Source organism: Bufo bufo, chromosome 3 (assembly GCF_905171765.1).
Source record: "Bufo bufo chromosome 3, aBufBuf1.1, whole genome shotgun sequence".
NCBI classification, from domain to species: domain Eukaryota; kingdom Metazoa; phylum Chordata; class Amphibia; order Anura; family Bufonidae; genus Bufo; species Bufo bufo.
Window position 1 is genome coordinate 404,170,121 of NC_053391.1, and position 19,257 is coordinate 404,189,377.

Genomic DNA, 19,257 nt, shown 5'->3' on the forward strand with positions numbered 1-19,257 from the left:
AAGATATCAACAGTATCCACTAGAACAGTGAAATCTACAGTAGCTGCCCCCTTTACAGTGACCTCCACAGCCTCCACCCCTTAACACTGCCCCCCCATAGTGCCTCATCTAATTAAAATGGGACCTCCACAGCAGCCCACCCCCTTAACTTTGATCTTCACAGCAGCCTGCCCCTTTAACAGTGCGTTCCACAGCACCCCACCCCCTTGACAGTAACCTCCACAGGGGCCCGCGCAATAGCAGTGACCTCTACAGCACTCGCCCCTTAACACTGACCATATGTTATAGTCCCTTGTCCCTTTAACTGTGACCTCCACCATTCCTGGCCCGCTTTAAAAGAGACCTCCACAGCGACCGCCCCTTTAACAGTGACTGCCACAGTACCCCTCTACCCTAACAGTGATCTCACAGTACCCCACTGACTTAACAGTGACCTCACAGTACCATGCTGCTCCTTTAATAGTGGCCTCCACAGTCCCCTCCTCCCTTAACAGTGACTTCCACAGTGCCCTCCCCTTTAACAGTGACCTCCACAGCGGCCTGCCCCCTTAACAGTAACATCCACAGATCCCTTCCGGGGCGATCCCTGACCTCCACAGTGACCGCCCCTTTATTAGTGACCTCCACAGTACCCCGTCTCCTTAACAGTGATTTACACAATATCCTGCCCCCTTAACAGTGACCTCCACAGAGCTCCGTTCTTTTAAAATGTGACCTCCACAACACCCCGCTCCCTTAACAGTGACCTATACAGCCGCCCGCCCATTAACACTGACCTCCATAGCGGACTGTCCCCTTAACTGTGACCTCCAAGGTTCCCTGCCCCCTTAACAGAGACCTCGACAGTGCCCTCCCCTTTAATCCCTTAAGGACGCAGGGTTAATCGCAACGGGATGCCGGCTGAAATCATTCAGCCGGCATCCCGTAACAATGCAGGGGGGGGGTCATTTGACCCCCCCCCCGTATCGGCGATCGCAGAAAACCGCAGGTCAATTCAGACCCGCGGTTTGCTGCGCTTTCTGCAGTTTCTGATCCCCGCGTCAGAAACTTTAGTGTCCCTAAAATATGGATTTTACACCCCCCCCTGCACCCCTGCATGATTTTTTGCCGGCGGGTGGTGCAGGGGGGGGGAGTTGTGGGCGGTGGGGGCGGTGTGGGAGGCGGGCGGTGCGGCAGGCGGGATCCTGATCCCCCGCCCGCCTCCCCTTGAATAAATCGTTGGTGTACAGTGGGTATACCAGGGTGCCAGCACATTGCTGGCACCCTGGTATAAACGGCGGGAGTTGTGGGCGGTGGGGGCGGTGCGGGAGGCGGGCGGTGCGGCAGGCGGGATCCTGATCCCCCGCCCGCCTCCCCTTGAATAAATCGTTGGTGTACAGTGGGTATACCAGGGTGCCAGCACATTGCTGGCACCCTGGTATAAACGGCGGACATCGATGATGCGATGTCAGCCGTTTAACCCTTTCCATACCGCGGTCCGTACGGACCGCTGTATGAAAAAAGTTAACAGTAAGAGGGAGCTCCCTCTCCCATCGGGGGGCTGCAGTGCCTTTGCAGCCCCCCGATGGAGAGGGAGAGAGCCCCCAGAGAGCCCCCCGACAGCCCCGTCCTTACCCTTCCCCGTCTGCGAAGTTCTGACCAGTACTGAGCAGACGGGGAAGGTTCCCATGGCAACAGGACGCCGTCTCAGGCATCTTGCTGTCCATGGTGCTGAACAGATCTGTGCTAAAAGGCATAGATCTATTCAGAAAAGTGTAAAATACAGTACAGTACAATATATATTGTACTGTACTGTATTATACAGACATCAGACCCACTGGATCTTCAAGAACCAAGTGGGTCTGGGTAAAAAAAAAAGTATAAATCAAAAAACACATTTATCACTGATTAAAAATGAAAAAAATAAAATTCCCTACACATGTTTGGTATCGTCGCGTCCGTAACGACCTGATCTATAAAATGGTCATGTTACTTTACCCGAATGGTGAACGCCATAAAAATAAAAAATAAAAAACTATGATGAAATTGAAATTTTGCCCACCTTACTTCCCAAAAAAGGTAATAAAAGTGATCAAAAAAGTCGTATGTACGCCAAAATTGTAACAATCAAACCATCATCTCATCATACCTTACCCAAGATAATCGCCCAAAAACTGAAAAAACTATGGCTCTTAGACTATGGAAACACTAAAACATGATTTTTTTTGTTTCAAAAATGAAATCATTGTGTAAAACTTAAATAAATAAACAAAAAGTATACCTATTAGGTATTGCCGCGTCCGTATCGACCGGCTCTATAAAAATATCACATGACCTAACCCCTCAGGTGACCACCGTAAAAAAAATAAAAACGGTGTAAAAAATGCTATTTTTTGTCATCTTACGTCACAAAAAGTGTAATAGCAAGCGATCAAAAAGTCAAATGCACCCCAAAAAAGTGCCAATCAAACCGTCATCTCATCCCGCAAAAAATGAGACTCTACTTAAGATAATCGCCCAAAAACTGAAAAAACTATGGCTCTTAGACTATGGAGACACTAAAACATTTTTTTTGTTTTAAAAATGAAATCATTGTGTAAAACTTACATAAATAAAAAAATTGTATACATATTCGGTATCGCCGCGTCCGTGACAACCTGCTCTAAAAATTACCACATGATCTAACCTGTCAGATGAATGTTGTAAATAACACAAAAAAAAAGTGCCAAAAAATCTATTTCTTGTTACCTTGCCGCACAAAAAAGTGTAATATAGAGCAACCAAAAATCATATGTACCCTAAACTAGTACCAACAAAACTGCCCCCCTATCCCGTAGTTTCTAAAATGGGGTCACTTTTTTGGAGTTTCTACTCTAGGGGTGCATCAGGGGGGCTTCAAATGGGAAATGGTGTCAAAAAAAACAGTCCAGCAAAATCTGCCTTCCAAAAACCGTATGGCATTCCTTTTCTTCTGCGCCCTGCCGTGTGCCCGTACAGCGGTTTACGACCACATATGGGGTGTTTCTGTAAACTACAGAATCAGGGCCATAAATAATGAGTTTTGTTTGGCTGTTAACCCTTGCTTTGTAACTGGAAAAAAAATATTAAAATGGAAAATCTGCCAAAAAAGTGAAATTTTGAAATTGTATCTCTATTTTCCATTAAATCTTGTGCAACACCTAAAGGGTTAACAAAGTTTGTAAAATCAGTTTTGAACACCTTGAGGGGTGTAGTTTCTTAGATGGGGTCACTTTTATGGAGTTTCTACTCTAGGGGTGCATCAGGGGGGCTTCAAATGGGACATGGTGTCAAAAAAACAGTCCAGCAAAATCTGGCTTCCAAAAACCATACGGCGCACCTTTCCCTCTGCGCCCTACTGTGTGCCCGTACAGTAGTTTACGGCCACATATGGGGTGTTTCTGTAAACTATAGAGTCAGGGAAATAAAGATACAGTCTTGTTTGGCTGTTAACCCTTGCTTTGTTAGTGGAAAAAATGGGTTATAATGGAAAATTAGGCAAAAATTCTCAAATTTCATCCCCATTTGCCAATAACTCTTGTGCAACACCTAAAGGGTTAACAAAGTTTTTAAAATCAGTTTTGAATACCATGAGGGGTGTAGTTTATAGAATGGGGTCATTTTTGGGCGGTTTCTATTATGTAAGCCTCGCAAAGTGACTTCAGGCCTGTAGTGGTCCCTAAAAATCGGGTTTTTGTAAATTTCTGAAAAATTTGCTTCTAAACTTCTAAGCCTTGTAACATCCCCAAAAAATAAAATATCATTCCCAAAATGCTACAAACATGAAGTAGACATATGGGGAATGTAAAGTCATCACAATTTTTGGGGGTATTACTATGTATTACAGAAGTAGAGAAACTGAAACTTTGAAATTTGCTAATTTTTCAAAATTTTGGGTAAATATGGTATTTTTTTATGGAAAAAAATTAACTTTTTTGACCAAATTTTAGCAGTGTCATGAAGTACAATATGTGACGAAAAAACAATCTCAGAACGGCCTGGATAAGTCAATGCGTTTTAAAGTTATCAGCACTTAAAGTGACACTGGTCAGATTTGCAAAAAATGGCCAAGTCCTTAAGGTGAAATAGGGCTGAGTCCTTAAGGGGTTAACAGCGACCACCACAGCAGCCACCCCTTTATTAGTGACCTCCACATTACCCCGTCTCTTTAACAGTGATGTCCACAACACCTAGCCCCCTTAACAGTGGCCTCTACAGAAATCTCTAACACTGACCTTCCTAGCGGACCATCCCCATAAATGTGACCTCCACAGCAGCCTGCCCCTAGGGTGGCCAGAGGTCAGGTTTTAGGGAGGACAGTCTGGCTTTCAGACTCCCTTTCCTCCGTCCGGCGCAGGGCCTGTACGGACACAGGGGTGTCCTTTTGAACAGCTCACTCTCAGACAGCAGCACTGTGCTGTCTAAGCGTGAACTGCAGGGAGAAAGTCCCCCTCCCTCCCACCCCTGCAGCTGACAGAAGTTGATTTTTACCTTTATTTTTTCAATCCCCGCCGGCTGCAAAGTGGGAGGGGGCGTTGCCTAACTTGGTCGGGGTGTGGATTAGCGGGACTGGGGACAGGGTTTTTAAGTCAGTCTTTTGAGGGTGGCCTGAATGCCCACCCTACCTGCCCCTGAACTATGACCTCCATAACACTCCGCTCCCTTAACAGTATCATCCACAGTGCCCTGCCCCTTTAAAGCTGTGTGTATGTGGAGACTAAGGGCCTGTGAGCTTCTATTGGCTGATAAGGGTCATGTGACCAGTCTTCTATTGGCTAATGCATTTTTTTTTAATATATCAAGAACGATATGTGCTAGAGAGCTGAGACCCGGTCTAAAACCTTTCTCGACACCTGATGTGCTTGTGTGCCAAATTTCGTGATTGTAAATGCGACGGTGCGGATTCCTTTAGCGGACATACATACATACACACACACATACATACACTCAGCTTTATATATTAAAAGAGATATATATACTAACAGAAGGACCCGGCTTCGACTGGTATATTTCATCTATTTCATTTAATGTTTCTGTGTGTCGTTAAAAGATATCGACAGTATCCCCCATAACAGTGATCTCTACAGCACCCTGTCTCTTTAACAGTGAACTCCACAGTCCCCCACTCCTTAACACTGACCCCCCCACAGTCCTCCACATCAGCCTCCACATCAGGGGCCTCCACATCAGCCCATCCCCTTAACTTTGACCTTTACAGCAGCCTGCCTCTTTAACAGTGAGTTTCACAGCACCCCACTCCCTTAACAGTGACCTCCACAGTACCCCGCTGCCTTAACAGTGACCTCACAGTACCCTGCTGCCATAACAGTGACCTCCACAGCAGTTGCCCCTTTAATAGTGGCCCCTGCCCCTTAACAGTGACCTCCACAGTGTCCGCCCCTTTAAAAGTGACCTCCACAGCAGCCTTCTTCCTTAACAGTAACATCCACAGTGAACACCTCTTTAACAGTGATCTCCCCAGTGCCTGCCCCTTTAACAGTGACTTCCACAGCGCCCTTCCCCTTTAATGCTAGGGCTACACGACGACATGTGTAGCAGGACATTTTCTCTCAAAATTTTTTGTAATGATAGGCTATGGTGTCGCACTGCGACATGTGACATGCTGTGACTGCGACATGACAGTCGTAAAAAATCCATCCAAGATTGTTTATTCTGCGACTGTCACATGTGCAACACCATAGACCAGTGGTGGCGAACCTATGGCACGGGTGCCAGAGGCGGCACTCAGAGCCCTCTCTGTGGGCACCCGTGCCCTGAAAAAAGTCTATGGTATACCAATATACCTTAGACTGCCATTCATCAGCACAGGGAACACTATGAACAGCACAGGCAGCGCACTGAATGTAGGCAGACTAGTATAGCTAAATGATAAAGTACATGGAAGATATACTATATTGCTATTCAGGTTAAATTGCTGTGTTGGCACTTTGCAATAAAATAAGTGGGTTTTGGCATGCAGTTTGGGCACTCGGTCTGTAAAAGGTCCGCCACCACTGCCATAGACTATCATTATAAAAATTGCTGCGCGACATGGGTGCGACATCAATGTCGCGCGACACATGTAGCAGTGTAGTTGTGCCCAATGTGTCGTGCGACACATGTCGTCGTGTAGCCCTAGCCTAAAGCTGACCTACAGCAGTGAAGAAAAATGGCTGGGTTGTTATGGAAACCTGGAGTAAAACTGTGTGTATGTGGAGACTAAGGCCCTGCAAGCTTCTATTGGCTGATAAGGGACATGTGACCGTGTGTATGGCAGTTGGGATATGAAGAGAAAGACTTACAGGCTTGTATTGGCTAAGGCAGGTCATTTTTTGGGAATATATCAGGAACGGTACGTCCTAGAGAGCTGTGACCCCCACAAGATTTTCTTCCAGGTAGCAAGGGATGTGTATACCAAGTTTCGTTGAAATCGATGGTTGTGTTTTTGAGTCATCGCGGAACATACATACATACACACACACACATATATACGTCCTTTTTTATATATACACTGTAGATAAAGATATTGCCATTTTTCTATTCAGCTGCACAACCATGTTTTGCCAAAGTAAGAACAGTTAATGCAGCCACGTTTGTAGTCAATTTTAAATTTTCTTTTTTAGCTGCTCAGAAACTGATTATATCAGTATGTTTAGAGCTTGTGGTAATCTAATAAAAAGGTGACAACCAATTTACAGTATTGGCAGAACCCAAGTTCACATGTTAATATTTTGCCAAACAATCTGGCAGCATCTCATGTTGTCACTTCTGCAAAACTGACTGCCATAAAATAAATAAATACATAAATAAAAATAAAATATATTCATTAAAACATTTACAAAATCCTTTTTTTTTTTTAGATCACAATTTGGGGTAGAAATCCCATTTAAACTATATGGTGGAAGGGACTGACAACATGGTTATGAGGCTAGATACAACTATGATATAGCCAATTTTCACTGCAGCCAATAACTGCTGGTAATTGGCCACAGCAGACTCTTCTGGGTGATCACAACACTATAACTGTATAACGGCGACACAGAAGGGAGCACAAGAGAGGCGGCGGTAGAGCTACATGTGCTTTTCCAGGTAAGTAATAATTATTTTATCACAATCATTATTTTACGAGAGATTTTTAAATGTACAAAATGACCCCTTTAATCGACCAATTTGATTGACAATAATTGTGAATCTAAAGGGTTATTTATGAATTGATTATTCATTTCTAGCAGTTATTTTACCTACATAATACGAAATAATGTAGGATAATATAAACTTGACATATGATCTGCTAATCAAATAACTCATGTCCGGTTACTTGTACAAATCTTCAATAAATTCCATTTACTTGATTTGTTTAGTAAAACATGTCTGTGATTGCCAAGAAAGCTTTAATTTGATGCCTGTTTGATAAAATACAACACAATTAAACATGGAAAACAAGGTTAGAAAGACAAATGTACAGATCTAGTGGGCTATTCTAGATAGAAGCAAAACAGTAAAAACTACCCAAGAATAGCAGTTGGTGGGGACACCATCTCCAGTAACGGTCATCGAGTGCAAGGCTAAGCTTATATTGTTATAGTTTGTTCATGGATTGCTCCACCCTCAAAATAATCCACTAAGGGGGAGATTTATTAAAAGTGGTGCAAAGGAAAATTGGCTGGACCATAGCAGCCAATCAGATTCTTCCTTTTATTTTCCAAAGGAGCTCTGAACAATGAAATATTGAATCTGGATGGTTGCTATGGGCAACTAAATCGGTTTTCCTTTACATATGTTTTGAAAAAGCTTCCCCTGATAATCTAATGTTTTTTGGAACAGCTGACATATCTCGGCTGGTAGAACAAAAATCAGGAAAACGTTATGGACAACGTTTTTAGTAAAGTGTTTAGAGTGGTTTAAAAAAATAAATAAAATTAATACTCACTGTCACCAATCCCCCAATGCTCTCATTTCAAAATTTACTGCCACCTTATTGGTCTCTACTTCCTCGTCCATCTATAGAGGCAGTAAATGACAGAAAAGGCCAGCCCAGCCAATCATGTCTGCATTACTTATGGCCTGGCTTAGCAGATGTTTTCATAGGATTTCCTGTGTGTCAAGACAGGACCAGGAAATAGAGACCAGTGGTAAATGTATCAATGTGAGCGGTGGAGGATTAGTGAAGGTAAGAATTGATTTTTTTTTCTTCTTTTAGCTACTTGGACAACACTTACAATTACTTAAAATATTGCCCCACTGAACAAAACCTTTAATAAGTCAAAATATATGAGTGACTCATTCTACTTGGTGCTCAGAAATCTTCATACAATTGCTCTCTATTGTTTTTTGTAATGAATACAATGTAAGGTGATTATTAGAATAAGCTGTGATGTTCATCATGTAATCATCACAGACTTTAAAAATGGGAAATCCTGAAAGTAGGCTGTTTTTCAGATATCTTTAGTAACTGCATGCTCTGTGTGTTAATATAGGACACTGGTGAAATTTTACTTTGACATGTCAAATATTTAATCAGAAGATACTTCTTGAATTCTGCAAAATGGGTTTTTATTGTCACACTTTGCAAAGGTACATTTTAACACTGCAGAAAGTATAACTTCTTGTATAAGCCTCCTTTCATAATGCTCTCATGCTTCATTACAGAAATGTGGGAATACTTCCCAATTAAGTGGTTAACCATAATACCATTATGGTCAATTGAAACTGCTCATCACAATAAAGACATTCAGAGAGCTATGGTCTTTCTATTATGCCAGCAATTCAAAGTGCATCAGTCTGCAACTTCCTTGTTGCAAATGATTAATAGCCAATAAGCGGGAAGAGTCCACAAAGAAAAGTGCCAAGAGAAGCAGGTGCAGAAAGCTTTATATTATCATGACTGCTACAAGCTAATTCAGCAGTGTCAGCTCTAACTGTTATATTCTGATGATAATAAATATTTGAATGAAATTGATGTTCTCCGCTGCCCTTATGAGGCACACAAGTCTTCTCAATGTCAAGCAGAACACCAAGAAATAGAATAGCACCTTTACTCACTGTAATCGTGATGATACTTCACCATTAAACTGCCACAAATGTATATCTAATACCGAAGATAAAACCTACCCATTATATTGCATCTAAGAGGGCTCCATGAAGAGATTAAGAATAACGTTATTTGAATGAAATACAGAGATGCCATGTGCCAAGTGTTCTTAATAAACCCTTTATTATCAAAATCATATTGTGTGGGTGAACTAGATAGATATTATATGGTGCTCTTTAAAACATATTTCATCTACAATCTTTCTTTAAAAGGAAGATCATCCAACTATGAAAATTGAAATCATGGTTGACTTCTTTTCAGACAATGATGGCCTGTGATCAGTTGGCTAAAATGAAAGCTCATTGCTGGACTTCATCTGCTATAATTGTCCATTTTAATCAACTTTAGACTAATGTGTACCGGTCCACAGAACATGCTCTGCATTTACATATAGGTTAGGCATTCTTTGCATTTTTACCTGCAAAAGAACAAAGGTACTTGTTTGCTCACAGGCAGCTCCATGATGTATGGAAACTCCTCCTTTGAGAGACTCATCAATACCATCAATCTGGAAAGATAAAGAGACTGGGTAACAATATTTGTTACAAAAATATATAAAGCTATAAATAATACCTATTTACTTCAGGTGACTGGCACAATAATCTACAATTAGCACCTTCTGCCCAAAACTCCCACTTGGTCATGAATGTTTCCATTCTCTTAGGCTGCACAGTAATCAGCATAAGGAAATAACATAAGCTCCATAGCTCCTGCTGTAAGTGGTGAGATAAAATTGAAACTTTAGGGGGTCACTTATCAAACTGATGTAAAGTAGAACTGGCTTAGTTGCCCATAGAAACCAATCAGATTCCACCTTTCATTTTGGACAGCTCCTTTGGAAAATGAAAGGAGGAATCTGATTGGTTGCTATGGGTAACTAAGCCAGTTCTACTTTACCAGTTTGATAAGTGACCCACCCCCCTTAGGCCGCGCGGGTGCAATGCGTGATACGAACGCACTGAATCCGGACCCAATTATTTCAATGGGTCTGTGTACATGAGCGTTGTTTTTCATACATCACTTGTGCGTTGCATGAAAATTGCAGCATGTTCTATATTCTGCGTTTAAATTGATTTAAAATTTAAATTTAAATTACAAAAAATAGGATTTAAATTGACAATTATTTGTTGCGTCTCTGCAAGACATAATTGATAAAAAGCTTACATTTTTATAACTTTCAGTATCTTGACAGACCTGTATCAATGGAGGAAGTTTCTCTAACACTGTATCAATGACTGCACGCAAATCAGCCAACTGTTGTACAGAATGACCATCTTCAAGGATGTTTGATGGCGAACGTCTTAGTGCATCATACAATCCCGACAGGTCCTGCAGAAAATGTGATGCACTGAAACGAAAATCAAAACAATCATGAAATACAGAGCATACTTCATACATTAGGCATATGAGACACAACAGAATATTACATACAGAAAATAGAGGTGTGGAGCAGTACTGCAAAAAGCTTCCAAATAGTTGGCTAGAAACCTGAGAAGACTGGAAAAACCTTCAAATAACAATATCCACTGAAAGGAACCAGCACTCTGAATTATATCTCAAAAGTTCAGTGGTATATTAAATAGTCATGTTTTAGTCCCTCAGAGGAACTACTCAGGTGCTAATGCAAGTATATACAGTATGCAGACTTAATCCAATAATCAATTACACATCAAGATTGAAACTGCACATACAAAAGTGCATTTACAAAGTGCTTTGTGGTAAAATGGCATAAATCCAGACCAGTACAATATCTCATAGTGACACCGGGGTCCAGGCCCAGAGCCCTCACAGCGTCTCTGTGCAAGACTGAAGACACAGATCCAGAAGGAGCAAGGACCGGAAGTATTCTGGACTCCATTTTTTTTGTTGATACCTGTAATGAATCTAAGACATACCAAAGATGGCTGCCAGTGCATACAGATTGTCACTACACCACCACCTTGATGTGGTGAATATGTATCCTAGGATCTCTAACCCTGAGACCAATTAACACAAATATTTGCAGTTGCATATTACTGTGCGACCCAAAAAATGAAGTGGATACAGTATATGTACTTACACCCAGGGACGTAGCTGTAGGGGGTAGCAGTCGCTACCAGGCCCAAAAGCCTGAGGGGGCTCAAAGACCCTTGTGGTGCATAAGAAAACACTAGTATTATAGAAAGTAAAGCTGGTCAAGTTACACTTCTGGCTGGAGGGAAGGGGTTAGGTCAAGAATTTGGAATGGGGGGGGTGCCGTTTCAATTTTTGCCTCAGGCACTACGAGGGCTATATGCTTCCCTGCCCCTGGCCACAAAGCATTGGGGGAAGGGGGGCCCAAGTTGAATTCTTGTACCAGGGCACATGAACCTTTAGTTATGCCCCTGCTTACACCAGATATAGCAGGCATGCTCAACCTGCAGCCCTCCAGCTGTTGCAAAACTACAACTCCCATCATTCCCTGACAGCCTACAGCTATCATCCTACAGAAGGGCATCGTGGGAGTTGTAGTTTTACAACAGCTGGAGGGCCACAGATTGAGCATGCCTGAGATATAGGTACAGGGTACTATACTACAAGTTGTTCTATACTCATAAGTACAGAAACCCAGCCACAGATCAGAGTGCAGGAATCCACCTCTAATTCTATTTTCTACTTTCATCAGCAGGATAAATCTGACAACCAACAAATTAAATTTAATAAATTTTCTTTTTTTTTTTATAATTTCACGTCTGGCCCATTGTTTTATTACATAGCAACCAAATTCTTTGCTCGAGTTTCAGGCAGTTTGCCAACACCTACTTTGCTGCAATAAAACATGTACAAATTAAGACATCTCATGTGGAAAATTCATTCACCAGCCTCAAAAGCCAAATGAATGGTAATTGCTTTGAACACAAAGCTGTGGCAATCAAATCAGATTGAATCATGCTTTTAAATATACATCTACATTCTGAAGAGTCAAGATAATTATGAATTATGCAAATAAACAAGACAGTTCAATGCCATAGCTGCTGGTTAGGAAGCAGGAAGGGACATTCCTGTGATGTTGGAGGGATCAGCTATTTTAATAATGACATTACATAATCCCAGATTATTGATCTTCAGGATAGGGATGCAAATATATATTACAAATAGACAATCAAGTAAAATAGGTTAACGTGTGTTACAAAATGATCTAAAAAAAACATAAAACAATAGTGGAAACATGGTCACCTTGGCAGGACTGGATTTAAAACTATTGTGTTTGGCAAACTCTAAAACATGTTAACCTCCCTTTCTCTTCTTTATGTACAAAAGTTTTATACAAAATTAAAATAAAAAAAATACAACAAATATATTTTCTCTATTTAAGTTTGAGTTTGATTTTAACAGGTGCAACCAATGCTATAACAGATATGAAAACATATTTTAGTGATTAAATCCAATCTCCTTAGACCAATAGTCTATCTTGAGTGGAACAGGTATAGCCATCATGTCCTATGGCTAAACATGAGTGTCCAATTCCCGTAATTCTCACTTGGCTGAATGAAGATGAATTCCCTTAGGCATGTTGCAAAATCTGATGGTAAGCCTTGCCAGAACAGTAGTGTCTTTAACAATCTCAGCCAACAAAGAAGACATCACATTACTAGTGTATACTTTAAGAACAAGTGAACTGTCTTGGGTTGCAACCAACATCCTTGGGAATACAGTTAATGGACTAATGGACTATTGTTAATCAGTTGGCATTCTGAGGCATATAACAATGTAAAACAAAAATCTTAATTAAACAAAGAGAAAACAAGCAGCACTAATCTGTGTACTTTATGAATGCGTGCAAACCAACCGGATTTAAGGTGGATTTCTGGGAAGCAGATCGTGACGTCTAAACAGCGATCTGCTACCTAGAAACAATGCAGCTGTATAAGGACAAGCGATCGCAATAGAGATCACTGCACCCCCACAGAACAAGCAGCTGAGTGTTGGGAAGGAGCGCTTCCTTCTTGACAATCTGCTCTTCATCGGCTCATCTAAATGCACCTTTAGGCAAAACAGTCCAAAGTGCCAATCTCCCACTCAAAAGTATAAAGTTGTGTCTTTATTTACTAATGTTACAATGCTTTAACTCCAACTGGAGGTTTTTTATTACGCAAATGCACAACAGCTCAGTAAAATATTTATACCATGTGATATATAATTATGATAATGTGAATCATGATATAATTACAATCTATATCTTCATTGGGCAATATCATATCTGAAATTTGTGAGTGACATTTCATTCAACATAAAATGCTCAGTGCAAGATTGCATAAATTCACAATTGGATATCAAGTGCATCCATAAAACATACTAAAATTACATAACTGCTTCATCAATAAACATAACTAGCAGCTGTTATGTAAAATCCTTATAGCTACTCACCAAACTGAAAGATCTGCATGGTGCCAGCATAACACTCTTGCCTACATGCTTTGGTTTAGGTACGTGTACTATGCTGGTTTTATGCGGATCTTTCAGACTGGTGAGTCCCTATAATGATTTTACATTACAGCTGCTAGTTATGATTAATGATGAAGCAATTAGGTACTCTTAATATGTTTTATGGATGGAACTGATATCCAATTGTATATTTAAACAATCTTGTATGGAGTATTTCATGTTGCATTCAATTTCTTGCACAATGAAGACATGGAATGTAAATATACACTAAGAAAAAGGAAAGAAGAAAACCAGGAAAGCTTAATGAGATTGAAAAAGAATAGACTGCTAGTGGTGTTTGGTAGTGTTGATCGAGCATGCTCGGTCGAACACCAGTTCGACTCGAGCATCGCAGTGCTCGGCGCATCACAGTGTTCGGCCTAATACCGTGTGTGCTCGAGCGCGAGGCTTAAGTCTCTTTCCCGCACGTTTATTGCCTGCTACACAGCCAATAAACGTGCAGGTAAGTACTGCCACTCACTGTTATTGCCATAGCCATGTTGGTTACTGGTATTACATTGATTGGCTGGCCGGTACGCGTCATCGGGTTCTATAAAGCACCCGATGACACGTGCTTCGGCCAGTCTTAGTTAGGGAGAGCTGTGCTGTAGAAGGGACAGATAGTGTAGGGAATTTAATTTAATTTTTTTGTTAGGCAGGGTTGGTTTTAGAGACCCAAAAGTCCTTTTAAAGGACTATTGTTGTGTCTAGCAGCAATATATATTTTTAGCGCAACCTGCGCTAAATTGCGTTCTATTGTAGAGACCCAAAAGTCCTTTTAAGGACTATTGTTGTATCTGGCAGCAATATATATTTTTAGTGCAACCTGCGCTAATTTGCGTACTATTGTAGAGACCCAAAAGTCCTTTTAAGAACTATTGTTGTATCTGGCAGCAATATATATTTTTAGCGCAATCTGCGCTAAATTGCGAGCAACTGTTTGTCCGCTGCATTACCGCAGCGACATTACCTGCGCTACATCTCCAGTATAACGTTAGCACATCCAAAATATAAGAGACATTCAGTGTAATTTTTTTGCCGCTGGTGACAGCGACATAACCTGCGCTACATCTCCAGTATAACGTTAGCGCATCCGAAATATCAGTGACATTCAGTGTAATTTTTTCGCTGCTAGTGGCAGCGACATTACCTGTGCTACATCTCCTGTATAACATTTGCCCATTCTAAATATCTGTGACATTCTGTCTAATTTTTCCGTTGCTAGTTGCAGCGACATTACCTGCGCTACATCTCCAGTATAACATTAGCGCATCTGAAATATCAGTGACATTCAGTGTAATTTTTTTGCCACTGGTGGCAGCAACATTACCTGCGCTACATCTCCAGTATAACAGCGCATCCGAAATATCTGACATTCAGTGTATTTTTTCGCTGCTGGTCGCAGCGACATTACCTGTTCTACATCTCCTGTATAACGTTTACCCATCCTAAATATCAGTGACATTCAGTCTACATTATTTGCGCATACACTTACAAAACCTGCGCTACTGTAAGTGTGACATACTTGCAAGCATATATACCATTTAATATGCGGAAGGCGAGCAGTAAGGGACGGGAAAGTGGCCGTGTTGCTGATGGTGCACGCAGAGGCCGTGGCCCTGTGCACGGTGAAACTGTGCCTGCTGCCAGAGCACAAGAAACACACTCATCCACGATACCTAGCTTCATGTCCCAGTTTGCAAGGCGGCGCAGGACACCACTCTTGCCGTCACACCTGTGCGACCAGGTGGTTGGTTGGATTGCAGCAGACAATGCTTCCAGTCTGTTAAGCACCACCCTGTCTTCCACAAAGTCCAGTCTCGTCTCCAAGAGCCAAGAGTCTGGTCAACAGAATCCTCGCCCTGATCCTCCTTTCTCCCACCATAGAGAGTCTTTGCAAACAAGTGATCCCACATTCTGATATTCCGAGGAGCTCTTTTCATTGCCATTCCTTAATTTGGGCCCCTTGCCAAGCCCGCTTGAAGAGTGACATGAGGAGATCTTATGCCCTGATTACCAAACTCTTGAGCATCCACAGTCAGAAGAAGATGGCGGTGGTAAACGGCAATTAGTGTTTCATGAGGTGGATGATGATGATGATGAGACACAGTTGCCAATAAGTCAACTGCAATTAGTGTCTCAAGAGGTTGATTATGAGGATGAGACACAGTTGTCAATAAGTGAGGTTGTTAGGTCAACAAGTCAGGAGGATGACCAGAGTGAGGAAGTGAAAGAGGAGGTGGTTGATGTTGAAATCACTGACCCAACCTGGGCAGGTGGCAAACCGAGCGAGGACAGCAGTACAGAGGTGGCGGGATCCGCAGCACAGCAACAGGCTGGAAGAGGCAGTGGAGTGGCAAAAGGGAAAAGGCGGGCCATACCAAACAGGCCCGCAACTTTTCCCCAGAGTACCCCCTTCCGTAAATCTCCCTTGTCAAGGGGTAGGTGTATCGCAGTCTGGCACTTTTTTGTTGAAAGTGCGGACAATAAAAGAATTGTCATTTGCAACCTGTGCCATACCAAAATGAGCAGGAGCGTGAACACAGATGTCCATACACCAGGCCTTTGAACTAAAGCGCAAATACCCAGCCACCAACCCACAGGCCATAGCACTAAATGATCACCTTTTCAAATTGCTGGCCCTGGAAATGTTGCCATTTAGGCTTGTGGACACTGAGGCTTTCCACAGCCTGATGGCGGTGGCCGTCCCTCGTTACTCAGTCCCCAGCCGCCACTATTTTACCAGTATGTGTCCTGTAACATTACCCGTTCCCCGACCAACGCAGTTATTGGGAATGTCCACTTAACGACTGACACATGGACAAGTGCTTGCGGCCAGGGACGCTACATTTCCCTGACGGCACACTGGGTAATCGTTGTAAAAGGCCGGGAGCGAGTCGTACCCTGGGATGGCACAGGTGCTACCGACGCCAAGGAATGCGGGCCCTAATTCCATCAGGATTTCCGCCACCACCTACAATAATGGCTGCAGCCCCCCTTCTCCACCTCCTCCCCTCCTCCACTTCCACCTCTGAATTGCCATCTTGCAGCACCAGTCAGCCATCAGTCAGTAGCTGGAAGGAGTGTAGCACTGCAGTGGGAAAGCGGCAACAGGCCTTGCTGAAACTTATTTGCTTAGGTGACAAACAGCACACCGCCGCAGAGCTGTGGCAGGGTATAAGGGACCAGACAGCTGTGGCTCTCGCCGATCAACCTACAACCAGGCAAGGTTGTGTCTGATAATGGCTGTAACTTGGTGGCAGCCTTGGAGCTCAACAAGCTCACACACATACCATGCCTAGCCCACATATTCAACTTAGTGGTTCAGCGGTTTCTTAAAACCTACCCCAATTTGCCTGAGCTACTGGTGAAGCTGCGTCGCGTGTGTACCCATTTACAAAAGTCATCTACAGATGCCGCCGGTCTGGCAGCGTTGCAGCAGCGCTTGCAATTGCCAGCTCACCAACTGTTGTGCGACGTGAGCACGCGCTGGAACTCCAAGTTCCACATGTTGGCCAGGCTTTGTGAGCAGCAGAGGGCAGTAGTGGAATACCAGCTGCAACATGGTAGTTGCCTTTCCAGTCAGCTGCCGCTCTTCACAAGCAATGAGTGGGCATGGATGGGCATGGATGTCTGATCTCTGTGAGGTTTTACGCAACTTTGAGGAATCAACACAGATGGTGAGCGGCAATGCTTCTATTATCAGCGTAACCATCCCACTTCTGTGTCTACTGAAACATTCGCTGCTCACAATGAAGGCGGACGCTTTGTATGTGGAAGAGGTGGAAATGGGGGAAGAAAGTACACAATGTGATAGCCAGACCACCCTCATTTATTCTTCTCAGCGCGAATTGGAAGAGGATGAGGAGGAGGAGGAGCAGGAGACGGTTGCCTCCGCTACAGAGAGTAGTACCCATAGCAGGTTTATTCCATCTGTTCAGCGTGGATGGGCAGAAGAGGATGAGGAGATAGAGAGTCATCCTTCTGATTAGGACAGCAAAATCTTGTCTGTTGGGACTCTGGCACACATGGCTGACTTTATGTTAGGCTGCATTTTCCGTGACCTTTGCGTTGTACGCATTTTGGCCAACACAGTTTACTGGTTGTTCACCCTTCTTGACCCCCGCTACAAAGATAACTATTCATCTCTCATTCCTGTGGTGGAGAGGACTAGCAAAATGGTGAAATACCAGAAGGTCCTTGTGGAAAAATTGCTCCAAAAATTTCCAGCTGACAACGCTGGCCGCAGAATACGTAGTTCCTTGGGCAACCGAGGAGGGGAGACGAGGGGAACACACAGCAGTTCCAACAGAGGCAGGGCAACACTCTCCAAGGCCTGGGACAGTTTCATGACACCCCACAAGCACCCTCACCCTGATGCGTGGCCTACTGTCACAAGGAGGGAAACATTTTGGAAGATGGTGAAGAAGTACATAGCAAACCGTGTCAGCGTCCTCAATGATCCCTCAGTGCCTTACAACTTCTGGGTGTCCAAGCTAGACACAGGGCATGAACTTACGCTCTACGCCTTGGAGGTGCTGGCCTGCCCTGCCGCCAGCGTTTTGTCAGAGCGGGTATTTAGTGCTGCTGGGGGCATAATAACTGATAAGCTCATCTGCTTGTCAACTGAAAATGCTGACCGGTTGACTCTTATAAAAATGAACAAGGCCTGGATTGCCCCTGACTTCTCTACCCCACCAGAGAAAAGCGGCTGAGCATAAAGTCACTTTAAATGTGGCTTTTATGGTGTACTGAATACATTGTATTCCCATGCACCCTTTCCACCACAAAAAATGGTACATGGTTCAATCTTCCTTTTCTCGTCCTCCTCCTCCATCATATCAACATGCTTATTAGGCTGCCCTCACTCCTAATGTTTTAGAGGGTCAGGTCAGCAGCAGACCCTCACCCCTAATGTTTTAGAGGGTCACCAGCAGGCCCTCTCCCCTAATGTTTTCATTGGTCAGATCAGCAGCAGGCCCTCGCCCCTAATGTTTTAGAGGGTCAGCTCAGCAGCAGACCCTCACCCCTAATGTTTTAGATGTCAGATCGTCAGCAGGCCCTTGCCACTAATGTTTTAGAGGGTCACCAGCAGGCCCTTGCTCCTAATGTTTTTGAGGGTCACCAGCAGGCCATCAATCATAATTTTTCAAGGGTGTGTATGATGCCCTCCTTTTGGTGTAATAAAGGGTGTATTGGAGTGCCGTTTCCTTGTAATTTGTGGCAGCCCTTTCACTTAGTTTATAGGCTTTATGAGTATAGGAGTCCCACTACTGGAACAATTGTACCACAATGTGAATGAGGCCCTCCTTGATGTGATATGCAGGTTGTATCGGAGTGCCTCTTCCTTATCCTAATTTGTGGAAGCACTTGTACTTTATATACAAGTAAATATACAGGAAAGAATGTTTCCTAACAATTTTTCCTCTAAAATCGATTTTATCTTCGGTTTTGTGGGTATTATTGTCAGTCTGTAAAAGTGGCGTACTACTCGGACAACATTGTTCCCAGCAGCGACCTGGTAGTCCAATATGCATCCAGACATTCTCCCTATGCTGTTCCCGAACCATTTCAGTGGTGTTTCCATCAATTTCTGACCTTTTCATGTGAACCAGACCTCTTCAGAGCAGGGGGTGCCTGGTTTAATGCTCGGGTTCTTCCGTTGACTTCCATTGTGCTCGGTAGAGCACCCGAGCAACCCGAGGTGTTCTACTTGAGCACCCCAG

General features: G+C 43.1%; 1 protein-coding gene across 1 annotated transcript in view; it reads right to left on the minus strand.

Annotated features, from left to right (window-relative positions):
- LOC120993823 (dynein beta chain, flagellar outer arm-like) overlaps nt 1-19,257 on the minus strand; it is a 585,582-nt gene that overhangs the window by 78,473 nt on the left and 487,852 nt on the right. Inside the window, exons 90-91 of the mRNA XM_040422290.1 lie at nt 10,253-10,436; nt 9,507-9,596 (exon numbers count right to left, since the gene is read on the minus strand). Of these exons, the coding sequence (XP_040278224.1) occupies nt 9,507-9,596; nt 10,253-10,436 (274 nt within the window). The remainder of the gene's footprint in view (nt 1-9,506; nt 9,597-10,252; nt 10,437-19,257) is intronic.